This window comes from Grammomys surdaster, unplaced genomic scaffold (genome assembly GCF_004785775.1).
Source record: "Grammomys surdaster isolate TR1022 unplaced genomic scaffold, NIH_TR_1.0 165, whole genome shotgun sequence".
NCBI lineage: Eukaryota > Metazoa > Chordata > Mammalia > Rodentia > Muridae > Grammomys > Grammomys surdaster.
Genome location: NW_021604613.1, coordinates 12,838,916 through 12,862,312, shown reverse-complemented (window position 1 = coordinate 12,862,312; position 23,397 = coordinate 12,838,916). Strand labels below are relative to the sequence as shown.

General features: G+C 41.7%; 2 protein-coding genes across 4 annotated transcripts in view; both read left to right on the top strand.

Annotated features, from left to right (window-relative positions):
- Nucleotides 1-4,705, top strand: part of Mpp4 (membrane palmitoylated protein 4) — a 36,148-nt gene extending 31,443 nt beyond the window's left edge. Inside the window, exons 18-21 of the mRNA XM_028765692.1 lie at nt 491-584; nt 1,289-1,397; nt 2,408-2,542; nt 4,173-4,705. Coding sequence (XP_028621525.1) covers nt 491-584; nt 1,289-1,397; nt 2,408-2,542; nt 4,173-4,364 — 530 coding nt within the window. The 3' untranslated portion in view covers nt 4,365-4,705. The remainder of the gene's footprint in view (nt 1-490; nt 585-1,288; nt 1,398-2,407; nt 2,543-4,172) is intronic.
- Nucleotides 4,706-5,273: 568 nt separating this feature from the next.
- Nucleotides 5,274-23,397, top strand: part of Tmem237 (transmembrane protein 237) — a 19,735-nt gene continuing 1,611 nt past the window's right edge. The window contains exons 1-12 of one of the 3 annotated variants that reach the window (XM_028765690.1): nt 5,274-5,312; nt 7,751-7,782; nt 8,433-8,443; nt 9,856-9,912; nt 11,729-11,869; nt 15,203-15,320; nt 16,049-16,206; nt 17,508-17,631; nt 17,885-18,076; nt 19,415-19,488; nt 20,312-20,402; nt 21,302-21,423. In XM_028765690.1, the coding sequence (XP_028621523.1) occupies nt 5,274-5,312; nt 7,751-7,782; nt 8,433-8,443; nt 9,856-9,912; nt 11,729-11,869; nt 15,203-15,320; nt 16,049-16,206; nt 17,508-17,631; nt 17,885-18,076; nt 19,415-19,488; nt 20,312-20,402; nt 21,302-21,423 (1,159 nt within the window). Of the gene's footprint in view, nt 5,313-5,545; nt 5,679-5,878; nt 5,937-7,750; nt 7,783-8,432; nt 8,444-9,855; nt 9,913-11,728; nt 11,870-15,202; nt 15,321-16,048; nt 16,207-17,507; nt 17,632-17,884; nt 18,077-19,414; nt 19,489-20,311; nt 20,403-21,301; nt 21,424-23,397 lie in introns of those variants that run through there. The other 2 variants (XM_028765689.1, XM_028765691.1) reach the window with 2 other exon arrangements.

Sequence of the window (23,397 nt, the reverse complement as noted above, 5' to 3'; positions counted from 1 at the left end):
CCCCACATCTGAGACAATCTGTTGTAGTAAAAAGCAGTTTGGGAGGAAGCACTCCTCTTACAATGTGAGCAAGCTGCTTACTCTCCAAAAGCTGTGCCACTTATCAGGAAAATAACAACATATCTGCAGAGTGAGAGGTACGACTAGGCCATCAGAAGTACATCATCCAAAAAAAAAAAAAGACGTTGTCGTTGCTATGAGGGGCAAACATGCACGTTGAGCCTCACATCTAGTTCAGTATTACGTAAATAACAGCAGGTGTTCTCCGTCTGATATTATGATACGTTCTTTCCCAAACCGTGAGCAATCAATAAAGGTTTGTCATCAATGGAATGAGACATGGGACCGCACAGTTTCTTACCACGGTTCAGGGTTCCTCTCTTGGTTCCAGCATTGTATCTGTCTATCTGTTTAGGAGTTCATTGATTTGTTTTAGTTGGCAATCTCTATCCAAGTATATATTTCTGAAAGTTTTCATTATCTTTGGTAGATACCACCCGTTCCCCAAAGAGTTATGAAATGGATGGCCGTGAGTATCACTATGTGTCAAGGGAAACATTTGAAAGCCTCATGTACGGACACAGGTAAGGTTCAGAAGCCAATTCTTACTTCTGTTTTTCTGACAGCAGTCTGTTTTTATGCATTAGCCAAAGCTCTCAGCAGTAACTCCTCATAACAAGAGCTGAGAAAGCGACATACATTGATTTACTGGAGCCGAGCTGCGAGCTTCAGAGACATTAAGAGACATTTCTTCTTGTTCATGTTGTATTGTCTAGATCTACACTATTCCTTCCTATTGCAGTTCACGTTTGAGTCCTACTTTGCTTTCTATTGCTATGAAAAACACCAGGACCAGAAGTAACTTGGGGAGGAAAGGGTTACTTGCTGTACACTGTCACATCACAGGTAACCACTGAGGAAAGTCTGGACAGGAACTCCGTCCCTGAACTTGGAGGCAGAAGCTAAAGGAGAAGCCATGGAGGAGTGCTGCTTACTGGTTTGCTCCTCCTGGCTTGCTCAGCCCCCTTTCTTACATAACCCAGGATCACCCGCTCAGAGGTGACTCCACCCTCAGTGGGCTGTGCCCTCCAATATCAATCATTGATTTAGAGAACACCCTCACAGACTTGCCTCCAGGTAGTCTGCTGGAGGCCATCCCTCAGTTGAGAGTCCCTTTGCAGGTAACACTAGCGTATGTCAAGTTGACAAAAACCTAACCAGCACAGTTCGTATAACTACTGCTGACGCTTTCTGCGTGAAGGTTGTTTCCTTTGTCTTGTTCTCATAGGATGCTGGAGTACGGTGAGCACAAAGGCCACCTGTATGGAACCAGTGTGAGCGCTGTGCACGCAGTCCTTGATGAAGGGAAGACCTGCATCATGGATTTGGAGCCTCAGGTGGGTCTGCAGTTGCACATTTCCCATCATGCTAAGTCACAAAGGCATGTATCGTCATCTGTGCTGCGCACACGCCTAAGGCTATAATTGAGACATCCTATTCAGCTACACTTTTAAGAATGAGACCACCTCTCATATCTCAGGGCCAGGCCATTCCTCAAAATGTTAATGGGCAACATTTTGTTTTAGTTGGAGAGCAAATGCTACTTTTCATATCCAGAACCATAGTTTGAGTGGATAACCATAAAAGAAAAAGTCCCAATCTTTCCTGCTTTGAATACAGAGCACAAACTTGTCAAGGTAACTTCTTGTGGAAGAAGATACTGCTTTATACGAAAGGTAATGCTCTGTGCTGGCAAACCTGTATTACATGCTTGAGCCACGTGTGAGGGGAGCAGGGATGATTAATGCTATTTGTGTAGACTCAGTTTTTCTGTCCTTGCACTTTCTTTTCTCACCTAAGAATGTACTTTGTGTGCTAAAGAAAATTAGGGGAAAAGCAATTTGCTCTTTCCTGGGTCAGAGCTAGTGGGCAGTAAGATGGAAGTAGTGTCCAGGGTAATGGGCTAGCCAGAGGAAAGGGAAAAGAGGACAAATGGACCTTTCCTGAATTTCGTTTTTGTCACATGAGGTTGTATTTAAGATTTAATAAATATATCAATAGCTACTCAAAGCTAGAAAGAGGAAGGGCCAAGATTCTAAGTAAATTTTGATTCTAGAACCATCATTATTAAAAGGTTTGGACTTTACAGTTGAGGACTTGGGGGCACATGAGACTATGGTCACGTTGACTACGGGAAGCTAGGACTTCTTTTAATTTTAAAAGAATGTGTAATGTGTATCTGAATGTGTTAAAGCCAGAAGGTGACTTTCAGGAGTCAGTTCTCTTCTACGTGGGCTCCAGGGATCGGACTGGGCTCATCAGGCCTGCTTGATAACTGCTTCTACAGATGAGCCATCTTCCTGGCCCACTTTTGTCTTTTAACTGTGCGTTTAATTTTTCTATATAGGATATTCAGTCGGCTCGAACCCATGAACTGAAGCCCTATGTTATATTTATTAAGCCACCTAATATGAGCTCTATGAAACACTCTCGGAAGAATGCTAAAATTATTACTGACTACTTTGTGGACATGAAGTTCAAGGTAAATCATGTCGTAATCGTGGTATTGCTTTCAGTTATTGAAAGGTGGAGAGCTATCAGGGCTTGGCTGAAGGCATTTTCCCCGTTTTCCTCTTTATTTGACACTCTTCTCCGGAGCAGTTCAATAAAATGGTTTTAAAAAGTAAAAACCACTGTTGTTTCCACAGAATCCTTTGAAAGTTTTTTTTATCTTTTTTATCCTTTATCCGTTTTAGCTGGGTGTTGGTGGTGCACGCCTTTAATCCCAGCACTCTGCAGGCAGAGGGAGGCAGATCTTTGAGTTTGAGGCCAGCTGATCTACACAGTCTCAGAACAGCCAGGGCTATACAGAGAAACCCTGACTTGAAAAATAAATCAAAATCCAAGCAAATAAACAAAAACTCCAAAATGTTTTTTATTATATGTCATTTACAGTTATTAAAATAAGCTTTAATAAATGCTATTTTTCTGAGTTTAAAAAAAGACCCATAAGCCATAATCTGTAAAGCCAAACAAATGTATGGATAAGCCTATTTCTATTTTTGAATTGGTTTTACTTATTTTGTAAATTGTTAGTGTTATACCTCATCTATAAAATATTTCACAAAAATGTTTATTAATAGTGATACAAGAGGAACAGTCAGGGGAGCTCATTCTAGGTGAGGCTTTCCATTTATGAATGGATATGTGTATTAGATACATTAAATCCACTTCAGAAATCAAAAGCCATAGCATATGACTTACTAAAATGTAGAGCATATAGGTCAGTGAATTTTTATATGTACGCACCCAGATTATCATCCAGATCCAGACATTACAGCTGTGTGTGTGTGTGTGTGTGTGTGTGTGTGTGTGTCTTGGGGCTGGTAAGATGGCCCACTGGCTAAAGGTGTCTGTTACCAAGCCTGGTGACCCACATAGCGGAGTCCTACAAGTTGTCTTTTGTTTTTTACATGCATGTGCATACACACACACACACACACACACACGAGAAGTAAACAGATGTATACATTTTAGAAATGAACTACTATAGTAAGTACATGAGCTACTTTAGTAAGAAATGAACTCCTATAGTAAGTTCAGTAGTATTGACTATATTTGCATTGCTGTGAAATAGAATTTTTGCCTTAAAAGCAAAAAAAAAAAAAAAAACGACAGCTTCACAAATCTGCATGTCCCCAATCCCCATACTGTTCCAATTTTAGGATTCCCTGTTAAAGCAAGTTGAAAGTGTTTTTATATTACACCTAAGTAGTTTTCTCGCTATATATTTCAATTATCATGAAACTATGGTTTTCTGGTTTGACTTTTTGACACGACAGTCTAAGTTTTTGGGGCTTTTAAATTTGTGTCCTTGTTAGTTAGGTATGGTGGTGCACACCTGAAACCTCAGCACTTGGATGAGGCAGAAGAATCATAAATGTAAAAGCCAGCCTGGTTTATACAGCAAGACTCTGTCTCAAAAATCCAGAATAAGGAGGGGGAAGGCACAAAAAGAATATGTGTAACTGACATAACTTTTTATAAATGCCCTCGTGTCTTTGCCAGCAGAACACCTGAGGTCTATTGCCTGTGCCCTCGTGTCTTTGCCAGCAGAACACCTGAGTTCTATTGCCTGTGCCCTCATTCATATTTTTCAATCTCTCCTGAAGGATGAAGACCTACAGGAGATGGAGGATTTAGCCCAGAAAATGGAGAGTCAGTTTGGCCAGTTCTTTGATCATGTGATTGTGAATGACAACTTGCAAGATGCATGTGCCCAGCTGTTGTCTGCCATACAGAAGGCTCAGGAAGAACTGCAGTGGGTACCAGAAGCATGGGTTTCCCCTGGCACTGAATCTTAATCTAGTCTCCTGTTTAAAACTGGAAGCTTAATAGTGTGTCAGGATAACAGCTGCCATTGAAAACAGCAGTATTTGACCCACTAGAGCCGCAACTATGAAGTGCTGCAGCTTACTGTATACAGTAAGCCGTATAGCTTACTGTACGGCTATAAATAGCATAGTGTGACTCCATGGAGCTACTCATTTGGCTCCCAGGCATTTACCCGCTGTTTCCCATATGAGCTAATGGTAGAGATGTGAATAATGTTGTCTCTGAATGTGAGAATCTTACAGATTTCATATGGTGTTGGTAAGATTCAGCTTTCAAAAGTCTCTTAAATAAATCAGACTATTTAATGACAGAAACTGTATTTTACTTTGTAAAATATTTTGTGTTATTTCTGTTTTACAAAAGTGCCTAGTTGAACAACTAAGCTAAGAATGGTTAACATACACACATCTAATAAGGAAACCTATGACATTGTTATTTCCAAACCAGCAAAGGACAGTCCTGCTGTAAATGAGCTCCAAAATGAGGATGTTGGTACAGAGTCTTGGTCTCCCTAGATCGGAAGCTTCCTTGCACCCATGTCTGTTCATCTTTGTATCTACACTTCCCTCCATTCTACCTATTTTTAACTATAACTGTTCTCACTGACGAAACAATTGGAACTGAACATTCAAATTATGTTCCTAGGCCGGCAGGGAATCTAGGAATCTGAGCCTGTCAGTGAAAGCGATCCTCCCTATTTCAGTCACAGAGATCTCCCTCCAGGCAGCACCCTGGCAGATGGGAACCAGGCGGGGAACAGCGGTCTCTTCAGGCTCCGCAAAGCCGCCTCCTCCCGCAGGTCCCCGGAGGTCTGGCGTCGCGGGGAGCTGGCCTCGGGCTAGGGCGGTTGCGCCTAGGGAGGCCCGTAGGAAAGCATCATGAGGGACGACTCAGGGCCTCCGCAGGAGGACCAAACGGTGAGCGACGAGGGGCGCCTGACCCGGACTGCGGCGAAGTGGAGGTGTCCAGTGGAGGTGTCCAACCAGCAGTGACCACCGCCGAGCCGGGAATCGGGAGACAGCTCTGCCCGAGGGGTGCGGCGGGGCCGGATCAGGGCGGTACGGCTGGGCGGGTCCCCCTACAAGCGCCCTAGTCAGCGTTGCCATGACGACGACGCCGGGCGGCTCTCCGCTGCCCGCAAAACCAGCGAGGAGGCTATTTCCGGTGGGGAGTTTGAATCCGGTTCTGGTCACGCCGTGCCCATCCCCACGCAAACCATGATGACTCCCCGGGAAACTGTGGGCGAACCCCCTCCGCTCCTGGGGACGTCGGCCGACGCCGAGGTTTTCCTTTAAGCTTAGTTTGAAGGGGTCAGACCGGGTTCGGCCCCGGTAGCCTCAATACCTCTTGCGGGAGGGGGTTGGGGACGCTTTGGATCCAGCAGCCCGGGAGGCGCAGCTCGATGACGCTCTGCGCCTGCGCCTGGGCGAGGCGGGCCGGGCCGGGCCGGGGCGGGGCGGGCGACCGACCGCCTCTCCCTGTGCTCTACCCCAGTCCCTGGAGACGTGATGGGGAAGAAGCAGGTGGTTAGCGAGCCTCAGGTACTTTAGAGCTGTTGGGAAGTTAGTCTCCGTCTGTTCAGCCGTTCTGCTTTTGAGGGGTTTAGAGTTGCGGTTTCTAGATGGGAGAGCTGGTTCATTTTTGCGGGACTTTTGAAATATCAAGAGTACTGGGTCCGACTTTCATAGCATCTTGAGAATATTAGTGCTTTTATAGAACCACTATTCTATCCCAGTTGTCGTTTTGACTGCTGGATACCATTAGGACATCGTAGTGTCCTAATTTTGTAGCATTTTCACGAATCTGTTTGAAAGACTACAACCATGGATTGCTAAATGGGACAAGCAAGAGTTATCTAAAATTTAAGCCTTTAGAATCGGTGCCTTCTATAAGCAGCATGAAATACCTGAGATAATAAATTGGTGTTTAGGCACTGCTCTTAACTGTTCAAGTTTTTTAAAGATATATTTGTTTTATGAGTGTTTTGCCTGCATCTATGTATATGCACCACTTGTGTGCCTATTGCTCACTAAACCAGAAGAGGCTGTCCGTTTTCTTGGAACTGGAATTACTGATGGCTGTGAGCTGCTTTGTGAGTGCTGGGAACTAAACCCAGGTCCGCTGCATGAGCAACAGCTGCTCTGAATGGCCAAGCCATCTCTTCAGTGATTAGCATTAGGTTTTGAAAATTTTCAGAATGCTTCTTAACTAATGCTCCCTGAAGTTGCAAGTACAACTCTTCTTACTCAGGTAGAACAGCCCCAAATACTTTATATTCTAAAATATGTTATCTATTTCTAAGGTAACTTTTGTCTAAAGAATTATTTATTTCATGTATATGAGTACACTGTAGACATGTAGTGTATAAAGACAATAGGGCATCAGATCCCATTACAGATGGTTGTGAGCCACCATGTGGTTGCTGGGAATTGAACTCAGGACCTCTGGAAGAGAGTCAGCGTGCTCTTAACCACTGAGCATCATCTCCAGCCCTTAAGGTAACTTTTTAAAAAGCATGTTACTTTGTGACATAAAAACTTAGTTGGCTTTCTACTTAATGAAACTAAATCTATATTCCTTCTCCCAGTCTGCAAGGTCTTAATTAATCTGGCTTCTGCCTTTCTGTCCTTTGTAACTGCTCCAGCCTTGCTGTTCTTCTTTACCTGGAGCACTTTGTGTCCAGTCTTTCTCGAAAGTCTTAACTTTTGCTCCTCATTGCCTCTAAATTTGGCTCCTTTGCCAGGAAGGCCTCAGCTCAGATAACATCAGAGAGGCTTTCCCTAAGTAAAGTATCACTCTTCATTCCTTACATATGGTTATTTAATGTATGTAAACACACACGTGCATGCATACACACATACATGCATGCACAGACACACACATGTGCATGCACATATACACATGCATGCATACATACACACATGCACACACATGCTCAGGCACGCACACACACATTTATATGGCATGGTCTAGTTTTATCTGTGCATGCAACATTATCTTCCAGTACTTAACCACTAACGGAAGACTTGTAAAGGAGGTGAGCTCTGTTCAGATCCTAGTCTGAATGTTCACAATAGGCCAGAATGGTTGAAATGGAAGAAGAAAAGAATTTTACATGGGGTGTAGAAACAGCAGAACAGATCTACACCCAGCAGTCAGCTTACATCACCACCTCCTAGGTTTCACTGATAAACAACCTTCCAAAGATTTGAAGATAATTGCAGATCCATTTTATTTGCATAACATCTGGACAGTGGGCTTTTCAAAGAGTAGCTTGGTGGTACGTGAGATAAATAAAGGTAAGATTCGCCCAGCTTTTATTGACGAGACATTTGCCTCTCTCCTGTCTCTATAGCATCCTCCACGAGCCCTTCCACCTGTGCCAAGGTAAAAATAGTTTACAGTCATTTAATTATTGAACTTCAAAAATGTAAGTAGAAAAAAATTGAATAGTTTATGGTTGAAAACCTACAATACTTCATTTTAAAAAACCTTCCAGGAATTTTTAGAAGTCTTCCTAAGAAGTTAGAAACAAAAGTTAAATTCGAGTCACGAAAATAATGGTTGTGAGTAATTATAGCACCTTTAATCTATTATAGCACCCTTAATCTACTCGGTGGAGTAGCGGGTCTGTTCTGGGTGTGCCGATGTCCTGTCTACCAGAATTGTCTGAGGCCCTTGTGTTTGTCAGATATTCCGTCAGAGCTTAAGCCGATTTTAACCAGTGACAAAGAAGAGTTCTTAATCTGCTTAGTCCCTTTAATTAATAGACAGTAGGGAATGTGTATTTGTGCTTTCAAAATATTTTTTTAGCAGTGCTATTAAACAGTATGCTATTTACAAATAATAAGCTAGTTTATAAACTGGCTAAGAGTTTGTGAAAGCTAGTTTTATTTTTAAGGTTATAATGATGTAAGTCAATTTTTAGCCAGACAGTAAAATAGATATCCAATTAATAGTTTTTTTCTTTTTTCTTTCTCTCTCTTTCCCCTCTTTTTTACCCCCTCCTGATTAAATTTGCCTGGGGTCATGTGAAGTACCATCCAAGGTGAGTTAGTTTACTATTAGTGTAAACAGTCCTAAATGCATTTGGTGTTTGAAGATGAGTACACTGGCTCTTACGAGGCCAGGAGACTGTGAGGTCGGGCCTGGACTACGTAGGACTCAAGGTGGGACAGTGGCACACACCTGTAGTCCCAGACCCTTATAGGCTGAGGGAGGGGAGCTGCCTGAGTGCAGGAGGTGAAGGCCAGTATGGGTAACAGCCAGACCTTGCCTCAAAACAACAACAACAACAACAATACTTTTCTTTGATTCTTTAGTGTGTTCTACTTAGAATTGAATCTAAATATATAATCTATAAAACTACAGTGCCCATCCATTTTCACAATCTCCCGTGACTGCCTTTTGAAAGTTATTCATGATACACAGTAATAGGTTGCTCCCTGCAGTCACCGTGACTTGGTAATGGCTCTGTAGCAGATTGTACTTTTCCTCTTCTCCTTTAGTCAGGATAGGCAAGGTTATGCTACATGACAACTCCAAACATTTTATTCGCTTAGTATCTTCCAAGTGTTGGAAATAATTCAAGGTTGGGCCAGCAGGATGACTTGGTGGGTAAAGGTACATGCTACCCAGCTGAAAACCTGAGTTAGAGTCCCAGAACCCATAAGGTAGAAGGAAAGAACTGACTCCTGCAAGTTGTCCTCTGACATCTACATACAAGATGTGGTGTGCACATTCCCATGGACACACACCCTACACCCACATCTCTCTCTCTCTCTCTCTCTCTCTCTCTCTCTCTCTCTCTCTCTCTCTCTCACACACACACACACACACACACACACACACACACACGTATATACATAACATAAATAAATGTTAAGTTTTTTTCTCTGAAGAAAAAGCCCAAGTAGGTTAATTGCAAAGTCCGTGTCCCCTGGGCACCAGTCCAGAGCAGTTGGCTTTGTTATTGAAGGAGTGAGACTGAGGCTGCTTTTGTCATATGATTCTGTCATCCCAATATGAAGCTTCTTCCCTTGATGTGCAGCTGGTGCATATGTGACACATATCACTCCTCCAATCCAAGCACTGGCTGTGTTTCACCCTGTTTAGCTTCTTATGTCAACAAGATTGAGCCCTTCAGTGCTGCAGACAGACACATGGCACATCTATTCAGTCACCTGGCCAGAACCAGTCTAGATTGTAATACCTCAGTGCCAGGGCTGGAGACTGTATGGGACCAGGGGGACATTTCTTGAGCCCACTTTCTAAGTGACAGTTGTAAACACCACTGGACAGCAGTGTATACTGGCACCACGTCTGGCAGCCTTTGGTCTTGCCAGCCTCTTACCTTTCTTCTCCTCATATGTAAATGTTGGATGACTCCAGAGAAGAGAGGGAAAAATCTTCCTTACCAGAAGTTCTGTTTCAGCTGATTCTTTGCCTTTGTTGTTGTAGATGATATTCCACTTAGTCATCCTAAGAAAAAGAAATCCAGAACAAAAAGCATACCAGGTAAGATGTCTGTATTATGGGAAACCACACGTTTCCCAGGACCTTAAGCATGATCAGCATTACAAATTACAGAGAGACAAGGTTCCAGGGGCGCCTTGGGGCCAGTGAGGCAAGGCCAGGGGTAACCTGAGAGTAACCAGACGTGTTCATAGAATAAAGTACTGTGCCACCTATGCCTAATGCTTACAATATTGCTGAGCTCTGTAGGTCTTTGTCCCTAGATAGCGTAAGTGGCTGGAAGCTCTACTTGGTACTAGACCCTTGAATACAACAATACGTTTAGAGACCTGGGATTCTTAACTCTCTCATTCTGTGTTAGAGGAAGACCGTGAAGGCAGGGTCACATCGTCCATGTCTCCAAGCTTTAATAGCAAGCAAACCCATGAGGCTCTTCTGCCATCCTGGTAGTCCTGGATGGTCTATTAATAACTCAGACTCAACACGTCTAGAATGTGTAACCTTCAATAGTCAGTTCTTGGTTTTCTTTATTTTCCTTGTGGGCTTGAGACCTCAGAATAACCTTTAGTTGATTTCTTTTTTTTTAATTTAATCAATTTATTTATTTATTTATTTATTTATTTACACTCCAGACTTTATTCCCTTCCTGGTCCACTCTCTGACTGTTCCGCATCCCATACTTTAGTTGATTTCTTAACTTCACTCTTTACTTAACACCTCTCCCAAGCCTGAAAGGTCTGTGTAGTGTTGATGGCTTGATTTTTGTTGCTGATGCTGTTTTGTTTTTTTCTTATATAAAAGGAATCATGTTCTATAGGTACTGTTTTGGCTCTTTATATAGAACATTGTAGGTATCCCTAAGCGATGATTTCGTAATGTTATAATATTATTTAATCTTTTAGTATTATTTAATTTACGTAAGGATCTTATTCCAAAAGAGTGTTGCAGTTCTACATACAATCATGGGTGGTGTGGCGAAGGGAGAGCGTAGATTGCTAGCAGTGGGAGGATTTGGACTGTTGATAATATGGGGTCTACTAACTTGCCTTCAAGGAAGTTTCTCTTATTTTCTGCCGTCACGAAGCATGGGAGTGTCACCTTCTCTGAGTCCCTAACAAAATGGGACAATGTCAGGCACTAATTCAGTGAATGAAAAGTAGTTTATCTTCCGTTTGCATCTCTCAGGCATTTTTTTCCCAGTGCTAGGATAACCCTGGCCCCACATGCCATGTGGATGATCTCCAGTAACCTCCGTCTCCAGCCCATCTTGGCCTTTGGAATACCAGTGAGGCTAAGAACATTCTCCCTTTGTTTTTCAGCATAGTTTTCTTTTTCAAGGAATGGCAGTAGGCATAGAAGGTAGTCAAGAATGATCCACATTTCCCAAATAACGTTGACATTCAGTTAAAAGGTTTCATTAGGGGAAAAGTTGAAACTCCTGAATGACCTGTCACCTCCAGTTAATAATTCATGATGACTTAATCCTGTGTTAACTTACAAGTGAAAGAACAAACTATAGAAGCGGATACGCTTCTTAGGGCAGGAGGCAGGCGCATTGTCTGTGATGTCAGTTTTAATTTCTCTGCACCTTTTGAATGCTCTGAATGTTCTGAAACAATTTCTCCTCTGCATTAAACAGGTCTTCTTTTTAGCCCTCCCCCTTTCCTCGGCTTACCTGTTATTTCATTTTCAGCATAGAGCCGGAACTGAAAGAAGAGGAGGCGTGAAGTCAGCATAGAGGCACAACCAGAAAAGAGGGGGTGTCAATGTACAGAAAACACTGTAGGGATCCTCAACCCATATTTCTAACACAGTGGTCTCTGCTCAGATTGACACATTTTTTTCTCCTGTCATCCAGTAGCTACTGCTTCTTCAGAAGGCCGTGCTGAGCCCGTTGTTAACAAGAGGGCTGAGGGCAGTGAGCCACCAGCTGCAGAACTCAAGGAGTACCCAGAAGCTCCTGTTCAAAGGAGAAAGAAGAAGATAAGACCACCTCCTGGTACGTGAGGAAACAGTTAGACTGTGACTGAGGTTGTGATTTTGAACTTTGTTCTCATAGATGGGTTCTTGCTTTCTTCCTTAAAATACCGACCATTTCAAGTCCAATGACTCAGACCCCTTTTCAGGTCTCTTTAGTCATGAGTATGTAGTCTATGAGAGAAGAAGTAGACAAGAGATAGAGATAGAGATATGTAGAGGGGGAGAGAGAGAGAGAGAGAGAGAAAGAGAGAGAGAGAGAGAGATATCAGGTCTAAGCTAGAAAATGCAGATCTCAGTGCATGCAAGAGTTGAGTTAATGAAGTGGACATTTGAGGTGAGTAGAGGTGAATTCTGTACTAACAAGGATCTAACAAAGCAACAGCCGCCATTTACTGAGTATTGTGTCTCAGGCAGCACTCTCAATGTAAACAAAAAGTGTGTGTGTGTGTGTGTATCAAGTTGGGTACATACATAATCACAGCAGTCACAACACTGAGGAAGGCAGGAGGATTGCAAGGTGTTGGATAGCTACATAATGAATTCCAGGCCTGAGCTACAAAGCAAGGTCTCATAAAGGACCACAATGCAAAAATAAAATCTAGTGGTAATGGGAACAGAAACAGGAGCATAAACGGCCTTGGCCTGTCCAGATGTCTAAGAATAGAAGCAGCTGTAATACTTGATACAATCAAATGATATTAACTTAAAAGTTGAAATGGGTAACCCCCAGAACACTGTGATCCTGGTTAAATAATCACAACTTATCTAAATACGCATAAAGCAAGTATAGGTTAGAAGGATTGTTCAGGTGAAACTGCCTACAAAATATTGTTCAGTCAGTAAAAAAGGTTCTAAAACAGTATGCATGCAGAGGGTCTCACTTTCACAAAAATATACTTTATTTTCCTCCTGTGGTTGCTGTAACAAGTTACTATAAATTGGGAGACTTCAAAGAATTTACATTTATTTTTCCATGGATCTAAAGGATAGAAGTTCACGGTGTCCAGGAGGCCAGACTGCTTCCAGAGGCTCTGGGGAAGGTGCCTTCCTTGCCTCTCGCAGCTTCTGGCGGTGTGGCCAATCTTCAGCATCCTTGACTATGGATGCATAACACCAGTCTCTGCCCATCTCACATTTTTTCATTTTGCCTGTTTCCCCAATTCTCTTCATCAGCGACACCAGCCGTTGGATTTAGGTCCATCCTCCCTCAGCATGGCCTCATCTTAACTTTTTTATGTCTGCAAATGCTCGATTTAGAAATAAAGTTTTGTTGGCAAGTTCTAGGATAACTGTGATTAGTTTTTTTTTTTTTAACAAGGAAGAACAAAATGTGATGTTTATTTTCTTCATTTAAGAACACATTAGTTTTATGTAATTAGAAAGGGCCAGTGGACTGACTTTATTAACGTAAAACAAAGGGGAAGAGGGAGTACCTGTGAGGTTAGCCGAGCACTGTTAACACAGATTAGCCTTGAGGAGAATTTAATACAAAGGGTGTTTCCTGACTAATCAATGACTGTGCTCCTGGAGAGCAGCAGGTACTGATCATACAGGAAAGTTACAGGAGCAGAGTGGCAGGAATTAGGAGTGAGGGGACTACAAGCTAGTTTGGGAAACATTGAAGTGGGAGTCACAGTGCCTGGGGCAGTCAGAAGGAGACCCAGGTGACTCTCACGAGAGAGCCCTACCTTCATAGCACATAGTAATCACCAGCATTGAATGTAGGTTGATGACAGCAGGGTTTTGATCATTTGGTCACAATACGAATTTGAAAACTGAGATGGTACCCATTCCTAGATTGTGAAGAATAGCTGTATAAAAATGGCCCCGCCATTTTCAGAACATTCTGGACCCAGCTGAGTGGCAGTGCATGCTTATAGTCTCACCACATTTGAGGCTGAGGCAGAAGGTCCATGAGTTCCAGGTCAGTGTGGGCGAAGTACTGAGATCCTCTCTCAAAAAGACAAAACCCAAAGGAAAAGAAAAACCAAACCAACAAAAAGCCCAAAACAACAAGCCTGAGAAGAATCAGACCAAAGGAAGTTTGGGCTCTGGGGAACCGGCTATACCCATTCTAAATGCACACAGCCTTGCTGGTCTGGTGGTGTAGTATTTTTCTTTTTTCTTCTGAAGCAGGGTCTTGTGTAACCCACATTCACCTTGATGTGTAGCTGAGGATTGAACTTCTGATCCTCCTCCTTCTTCCCCTCCCCTCCCCCCGCACCCCCCCCCCCCCCCGTATGGGGAGTATACCTTTTTTTTGCAGTGCTGGAAACTGAACCTTTTTCATGCTAAGCAAGCACTCTAGCAGCTGAGCTACATAGCTCTAACTTTCTAGGATTTTAAGCTCTGATTCTTGTTTTGTTTTACCCAGAATGACTGTTGTGTACTGTCCTACCTGTATTGTCTTTCTAGCCTAGGCTGCATTTCAGTTAAAATAGTTTGAGGGGTTGAGGCCATCTCGGGAGCTAGTATTTTCAGGTGGGAAGCATAGCTAATGGTCAGGTGGCTCTGTCACGTTGTTTAAACTTAATGGCTACACCGGGTGCAGAAGAGTGAAGGTCATATGACAGATCCTGCACTCTCAGAAAGCCTGCTTGTCTGATTGGTCTGTGGCTTTGGGCAGCGTGGATGATGAACAGTCCCCATACTCATACAAACTTGCTGCTGTTATTAGCAGCACCATCTGACTGCTCTGATGGAGGACTGTTGGACTCTGCCTGTTTCACCTGGGTCTGCCCCACTTTTTCTGATTTTGCTTTTCTTCTTTAGCTGTAATAAACCAACTGCCAGTGTAATGACATTTGAGTCCCCTGAGTCCTGCCAACAAGTTGCCAAACCTGGAGGTATTCCAAACCTGGGAATTAGTGTTTGGTCTCATTTGTTTGAGACAGGGTCTTATTGTGTGGCCCTTGCCTGCCTGAAGTTTAACTATGTAGTCCAGGCTGGTCTCAAATTTATGGAGATCTGCCTGTTTCCACCTTCTGAATATTAGGATTAAAAACAGGTACCACCAAACCAGCCATGTTTTTCAGTTAAAACATTTTACACTTCTATATTTTAAATTATAATTTCAAGGTTTAATGTCAACCAGTCTATACAAGAAATCTCGTCCTAGCGGACATGTTGGCACACGCCTTTAGCAAGCAGCTCTCTGAGTTTAAGGCTAACCTGGTCTGCACAGGAAGTTCCAGGGAAGCCAGGACTGCACAGTGAGACTCTGTCTCAAACAACATTGCCCTTGGCGGAAAAGAATTACTCCAACCAAAAGTCTGAAAGTTCTCTTGTCTCACAAAAGTTGTGTATTGTTTTTATTTCTACCTTGTAGTCACGTGACACATCTTATTTTCAGAGCTGGAGACTTCCTTCACTGAAAAGCCGTCTAGTCCATCTTTACTACAGAACGAAGATGGCATTGATGTGGGGCCTGGTGAGGAGGCGGTTATTCCAAAACCTCGAAGGAAGGCAAAGTAATCGCCCATCCATCCTTCGGGCTATTCCTTGGAGCTAGTGCTGGGTTTAATCCCAAGTAGTAGCTCCTCACTGGGTCTCAGAAAACACCATGTCTGTATGTGTCAGGATAAGCCGTGTTACAGAAGTGAACTGATGCTGTGAGGAATTTGAAAAGAACACACACACCAGAAAAGAATAATGTATGAAAATAGCCCAAGGAGTTGTCTCTAAGAAAGTGTAAGCAAAAGGAATATTTTCATATAAATTGCAAAACCTGAGATAAAGATTAGTCATTAAAGATAAGCTACTGTGATTTGTTTCTTCCTGTTAATGGATTTGAAGTATTTTGAAATAAGCTTAACTATTGTGTTTTAATATAGGAAATTAGCTATATTATATAGTTACATACATTATATATTGTAAATAATAACATATAGTTTCTAATCATACTTAAAAATATGCTTGAATTACATAGCATTAATGTTTGTACTTAAAAATGACTACAATAACCAGTTACATTTAGAATTTTATAATTTGAAGTCAGGAGATATCTGGTCCAGTAAGTGTCCATTTTCTAAATGAGAAAACCAAGGTCCTCAGGATGTGTGCAGTTAATAGCAAGTCTGTGAGTAAACAGCATATTCTTTCACTCCAAGTTCGGGACTCTTTCCACTATGTTCAAAGGTAATTTATTATGTGGGTCTTTTAAAATTCAAGAATTTTCAAAGATTTTCCCTGATTTCAGGAAAACCCAGCCAGCTGAACCACAGTATGCTAGCGAGCTAGGGGTTGAAGATGAAGACATAATCACGGATGAGCAGAACACTCTAGAACATCACTCTAGGTTCACGGCACCCACCGGAGTTAGCCAGCCTGTTGGCAAAGTATTTGTGGAAAAAAGCCGTAAGTAACTCCTTGTTTTGGAATACAATACACTCCAGCATCTTCCCTGCCAATACAGGAAGCTGTGCTGCACACGCCAGCATCTTCCCTGCCAACACAGGAAACTGTGCTGCACACGCCAGTATCTTTTCTCAAGAATTTTTCCAATAATAGCTTGCCTTGATAGTGTAAACATTTTAAATTTTTTAAAAAATACTTATTTTAAAAACTTATTTATTTTTATTTTATGTGTATAAGTGTTTTGCTTATATATTCTGAATTTGTGTCTTGTGCCTACAAAGGTCAGAAGAGGGTGTCTAATCTTTGAAACTAGAATTACAGTGGCTATAAGCCACTATGTGGGTGCTGGGAACTGAACCCAGGTCCTCTGCAAGAACAGCAAATGCTCTTAACCTCTCAGCCATTTCTCTAGTCCTCAACATTCTCATCTTAGCATTCCTAAAGTCTTTAAATTACTTCTAGAGACTATAATGCTAGAGGCTTTTAAATTTAATTCTGAGTTGAAAGTTTACTGTTGATTTCATTAAATATAGTCAATCTTAAAATTGTTATTTTAACATCAGCTTTGAGTTAAGAAGAAAGCTTATTGGCATTGCATTTTTTTTTTTAAAAAAGATGAAGAAATCTGGGCTAGAGAGATGGCTCAGCAGTTAAGAGTACTGACTGCTCTTCCAGAGGTCCAGAGTTCAATTCCCAGCAACCATATAGTGGCTCATAACCATCTGTAATGGACTCCAGTGCCCTCTTCTGATGAGTCTGAAGAAAGGGACAGTGTACTCACATACATGAAATAAGTGACTAAATCTTAAAAAAGAAAGAAAGAGAGAGAGAGAGAGAGAGAGAGAGAGAGAGAAGGAAAGACAGAAAGAGAAGGATGAAGAAATTACATATCTAAGCAGCCAAAGGTGAAAGAAAAGGAAAAAAGTTACAGTCAAGGGTAATTTCTAGATTACAAAAAATAGTAAATTTCAGCCTTTGTTTCACCCCTCCTTTTTATTTATTTAGGTTTTGAGCACATGCACTTGTATGTGATGTGTGTCAGGACAACTGTGAAGCTGGCTCCGTCCTGCTGCCTCTGTGGTGTCTAGGGCCAAACTTAGGTCAGCAGGCTTGATCTGAGGCAGCACCTTTACTTCAGCAGCCATCTTGCAGGCTCCTTGTTTTTTCTCTAAGATTTTATTTTATTCCAATTACTTATGTGAGTGCCCGTAGAGGCCAGAGGTGCCAGATCCATCTGGACCTGGAGCTCCAGGCTCTTGCTTGCCATTAGTGATTGTGTTCTGTCTGCTCTGCACTCCCAGGGAGATTTCAGGCGGCAGATCGTTCCGAGTTGATAAAGACCACAGAAAACATAGATGTGTCGGTGGACATGAAGCCATCCTGGACTACCCGTGATGTGGCACTTTCTGTGCACCGAGCTTTCAGGTGGCTGCCTTTTCTCAGTGTTCATTAAGCAAATGCTAATTGGTTATTATCATTTAAAGCAAAAGAAAAGAGTCTTGGCTGCTGGGTACTTTGTAAACAGTTTGACAATTAAAATGGTATGTAGATTTATTTTTGTAGATATCCCACTTGTGTTTTTCATAATATGTTAAATTTTATTTTATTTGAGAAGATTTTAAAAATACCTTAGCTTTTTATTTTAGTGGTTAATATATAATTAAACTCTTCTATGCAGGATGATCGGTCTGTTCTCTCATGGCTTCCTGGCTGGCTGTGCTGTGTGGAATATTGTCGTGATCTATGTTCTTGCAGGAGATCAGTTGTCTAACATCTCCAACTTTCTGCAGCAGTACAAGCCCTTGGCATATCCCTTCCAGAGCCTTCTTTACTTGCTTTTGGCTCTAAGTACAGTTTCAGCATTTGACAGGTAAGGCTGTTGTGAATGTGGGGCCTTCTACCTTCCTTCAGGAAGAAGTAGTGAGCAATATATGTCATGACCTTTTAAACCAATCTGTGGATTAGTATGGCCTTGTCTTCATTTCACTGTATCCATAGAGATTTTGTTACCAAATGAAGTCACTTTCATAAGGGCTAAGGGTAGACCATCACCACTTATTTTGGGGAACACAGGTCAGTCCATTTTAAAACATATCAGCAGGGCTGGAGAGATGGCTCAGTGGGTAAAGATGCCTGCTGTCAAGCCTGATGTCCTAAGTTTGCTACCCAGGACCCACATTGTGGAACGAGACAACCAACTCCTGATAGTTGTCCTCTGCCTCCATGTGTGCACCATTATGTGTGTGTGTGTGCGTGTGTGCACTAGCATGTACCCACCTGCCCATGCAAACTAAATAAAATTATCCCCCCAACTACCCTCCACCCAAAAAAAAAACCCCTGCCTATTTATTATTGTCATAATTTGCCTCTCTGTTTCTGTGATAAAACACTGAGCAAAAACAGTTTGGGAAGGAATGGGTTTGTTTTACTACATATTTCCCCTCGTCAAGGGGACACACAGCAAGAACTCACCAGGGCAGGAACCTGGAGTTGTGAACTGAAGCAGAGACTGTGGAAGATGCCGCTTTTACTCTCCATGGCTTGCTTAGCCTCCTTTTTTAAATACAACTCAGTACTACCTGCCCAGCGATGGTGTCACTCAGAGTGAACTGGGTCCTCCCACAGTCTTGACTTGTTCTTTGGTTGGCGTTTTGGTTTTTGAGACAGGGTTTCTTTGAGTAGCCTTGGGTGTCCTGAAACTCCCTCTGTTGACCAGGCTGGCCTCAAACTGACAGAGATCCATCTGCCTCTGACTCCTGAGAGCTTGGACTAAAAGTGTGTCTGTCCTGAGCACATCAAGAAAGTGCCCCCATAGACTTGCCTATAGGCCAGTCCTGGAGTCATTTTCTTAGTGGAGATTCCCTCAGCTTCCCAGAGGACTCTAGCTAGTGACTGGTTGACAAGAACTAGGCAGCACTGTAGTCTGATAGTTTAACAAGAAGAGGAGGAAGCTAATGATTTTCGCCGATTAAGGTTAAATTGTTTCTTCATGTGTCTTAATACTTGTCTTCATGTTAGATATTTTTCGTAGCTTTTGTAAATTAAAAAAGGTAGATACTTTTTCATGTTTAAGTTTAAACCTTAGCAAGAGACTGGTAAGGGACAGTAGATCTGGTGGCAGTAGGCTAGAGAAGGGAACACAAGCGAGGGAAGTCCATTGTGTTACATTACAGCTGCATGGTGACAGAGAGCTTTCATCTCATTCTAGGACTGACTTTGCTAAAACATCGGTAGCAATCCGGAACTTTTTGGCCCTGGAGCCAACAGCTTTAGCTTCTTTCTGTGAGTAATAGCTACCTTGATAACTATGTTATAATTGAGCAATTCTGTCACCTTGAATCAAGAAAAATATTGTTCAGAAGTATTATTTCTTCATATAAACCATTACTTACAGATCAATGAATTTGTAATTTAAAATGTGATAAGTGTAATTTTTTAGAATGATTCTTTTGTTTTTTGAGGCAGGATCTGTTATATAGCTCAGGCTGGCCTTGAACTTTCTGTGTGCTGGAGGATAGCCTTGAACTTCTCGTTCTGTTTGCTTTCCCTTAAGTGCTGGGATTTACAAGCATTCACTGCTGTGCCTAGCCTACAGATGTTTTTCATTTGAAGATTGATCATCTAAATGACTTTCAGAAGTTGAATTTATACGTGAGGTCCTGGGTTTAATGCCCTTCACCAAAAATAATAAGTGAAATTAAATTTGCTGACCTTCATTACTTACCTAACTTCTGCAGTTTCCACTTGGCAGACACAGCTGGCATGGCCTTTTAGTAGTGACTACCATTTTATGTGTTTCTAGCAATCTGCAATACATTTTGTTGTAGGTTACAAGATTCTATTAAAGCTAAAGTTTGAGGGCCTTGAACAAGTCATTTAAATTCTTAGAAGACCTTCTAGGCTCCTTCTCGCCAGGTTCCGATGATAAGGCTGTGCATGAGCTATTACACTGCACCATATCCATGCCTGCATAATACAAAGCTGCCTACTGGAGTTAAATGAATTTCTTTTGTATAATTATTCACCAAAGTACGGATTATTTTGGTCTTAAAGTTCAATATGAACAGCAGTTAAATTTATTAGTGATTTCACTTCTTCCCCTCAGTGTATTTTACTGCTCTGATCCTATCTCTGAGTCAGCAAATGACAAGTTACAGAATCCACCTTTATGAACCTTCTGTCAATGGAAGCCTCTGGTAAGAATCTACAGTAATGTTAGCAGTTGTTATGCTAACAGCAGCAATTGGGGAAGAGGAGGATAATGATATCTTTCCACATTTTCATCCATACATCATAACAAGGCTACATTTCTGTTTATAATAAACCATGAGAAGAAGATACCTGTTCTGTTGGTTAGTGGATAATGACCTTTTTATATTTTTTACTTTTGTTTTTCTTGACATGTAGTTTCAAGTAGCCTAAACTCCTTAGGTCTAGGTGAGGCTGACTTTGAACTCCTGATCATACTGCCTGTCCCTCCTAAGTGCTGTGATTACAGGTATGAGTCACTATACCCAGCTTATACATGGATTCTTAAATGAACTACCTTCTTTTAAAAATATGAGGATGGATTGGAGGTACTCTATGCCTTTACCCTATGCAGAGAGCCTAATATCACAGAATGGTGGTGGAAACGGTGGTTGGAATACAGCCCAAGAACTGAGCAAGAAGTGTTAGGAAGTAGGGGAGAACCAACATTCACAGACGAGTAGCCAGCTGATGGGTTGACCAGATGGCTGAAAGTCCAGTTTAAATGAATGACAGTCTCTTTTGAGAGAATGAATAGGTGAGGGCTAAGAGAGAAAGGAGATTGTTAGCTGAAGAATATTGCCATGATATTATAAGGGAAATTGTTGGGACTCTTGAGGGAAACATTTAACTTTCATTATACTGCTGTACAGAGATCTGCTCACATGGGCTTTGGACTCTGCAGGTGTGTGCTGGGTTTCTTCTGTTGCTTGTTTTAGGAAGATCACACTTTATCACACTTGATATTTCTCTAGGAGAGGACTACTTTTTAAAAGTATATTTAATAGTTGCATTTGGACTTGGGGGCAAAAATGAAGGCATTTCTAACAAGCATTTCTCATCCCAGGGCAGCAGAAGTGGAGGAGCCGAGTCTCATGCCGTGGATCATAGTGAATCTGGTGGTGGCTCTTCTGGTTGGATTATCCTGGCTCTTTTTGTCTTACAGACCAGGCATGGATCTTAGTGAAGGTATTAAACTAAAAAAAGATAGAAGTATTGTGCAATTTCTCTCATGATCAGTCTTACGATAATACTTCAATAATAAATACATTTAAAATAAACTATTAGAAGGACAATGAAAATAAGAAGGTCTCAGAATGACAGAAGAAACAAGGAGGACTTAGAGAGTCGGAGCCCGGGAACATTTCCTGTGGGTCCTTAGGCTTCCAGAAGGTATGCCTTATGGGAACATTGAGGGTTTCCTAAAGCTCTGTTCTTATCACGCTAGGTCTTCACTATGTATATATAAAATATATATTATATATATTAGGTCTATGTCATATATATGACAGTAAATAATTTAACCAAGCTATGTAAGATTAATCTTGACAGATATACTACAAAACAAATGATTCACTTTAATAATAAATGTTCTCAATACATTACTTGGTGACAAGGAGCTAGGGAATTTCTCTGCATCCCAAAATACTAAAAAGAAAAAAATCTGAGGCTATGGAAAATTGCCACCTAATAATATTCACTTCCCTATTTTAAGCCTTAGATATTTTTGTTAATTTCCACTAACAACCTAGATGTTTAACTATGTTACTGAATATGCTCTCAAGTACTGGACTTAATTTGTTCCATTACTTCAACATTAAATAACCACTATCAACTACATTTTAAGATGCAGGATGAGAGCACATTGCATACGGGCCTTATTCATCTTCTTGTCTATATGAAGATGATGGAGAGACACCTAGGTATATGCTATGTCCTCTGAATGTTTGTGTCACACCTGAAGAAAGTCAAAAGTAGCAAACATCAGTCTTCAAGATAGAGCTTCACAATGGAGCTGATTTTACATAAGTAGAGCCTTTGCTTTGGAGACTGAAGTTTTATTAACGTGGACAGCAAAATAAAAATGTAATCTGTGGCTAGTCAAAAGATACACTTTTAAGTCCATTCATATTCCTGACATCTTTGAAACTCGTTTTGACTTGATCTTTTACTTTCTGTGCTAATAAGACACAAAGAGACCTGAAGATCTAGAGTGGCTTGCCTTCCTACATCAGAGAGGTAGCCAGGCTTAGAGGAACATCAGAAGGACAATTGAATAGAAAACACTAGCATCCGATTATTTAAAACATCACCAGCACAGCCTCTGTCATACTCAGAGAAGTGAGTGATTCTCATCCAACATTGACATAGACTCTTACTTCATTGTCTAACAGTGTCTTCTTATTTTACCTTTAATGTGCCCAGTGAAGTCACTAATCTCTAGGCCCAAGGGTCTTTTTAGAACGCCCCTGTTATCAGCAAATGCTCTAGGAACACTTGGTATTTTACTGTACGTTGTACTTCCTTGACAGGGCGTCCATGCTGTCGTCTGTTCCCTTGTGAGCACTGTGGTAACATCATCGCCACCCTGCCCTCTCCCCTTCTAACTCTCCCATGTCCCTTCTTCCTAATTCATGACCTTTTCTCCTATAATTTTGTTTTATTTATAGATGTAAAATGTGTATATGTGGGCATGTACATGAACATACAGCCTATTGAGTCCAGTTGGTGTTTTCCATATGTACATGTGTGTGTACTATATTATACCAAGCCAGAATGCTATTTCTTTGTATATTTCATTTAGGATTGTACTTTTTACATTACAGTTCTCATGTTGTTCTACTAAATATCCCGTGATTTCTTCAGTTTGCTGTATCGTGGACTTTGGGCCTGGGTAGCTGGTCAGCTGGCAACGCGCTTGATATGCAGACAGGAGTAGCTGAATTTAGATCTCCAGTGCCTGTGTAAAAACCAGGCACAGTGTTGTGCACCTGCAGTCTCAGCACAGGGAGGGAAGAGACAAGGGGTTCCCTGAGTTCATGGCCAGCCAGCCTGGCCAAATTGATGAGCTCCAGGTTCAGTGAGAAACCCTGTCTCAAAAATAATGTAGAGGGTGATAGAGGAAGACGCCTGACATCAACCTCTAGCATCTATGCGTGTGTG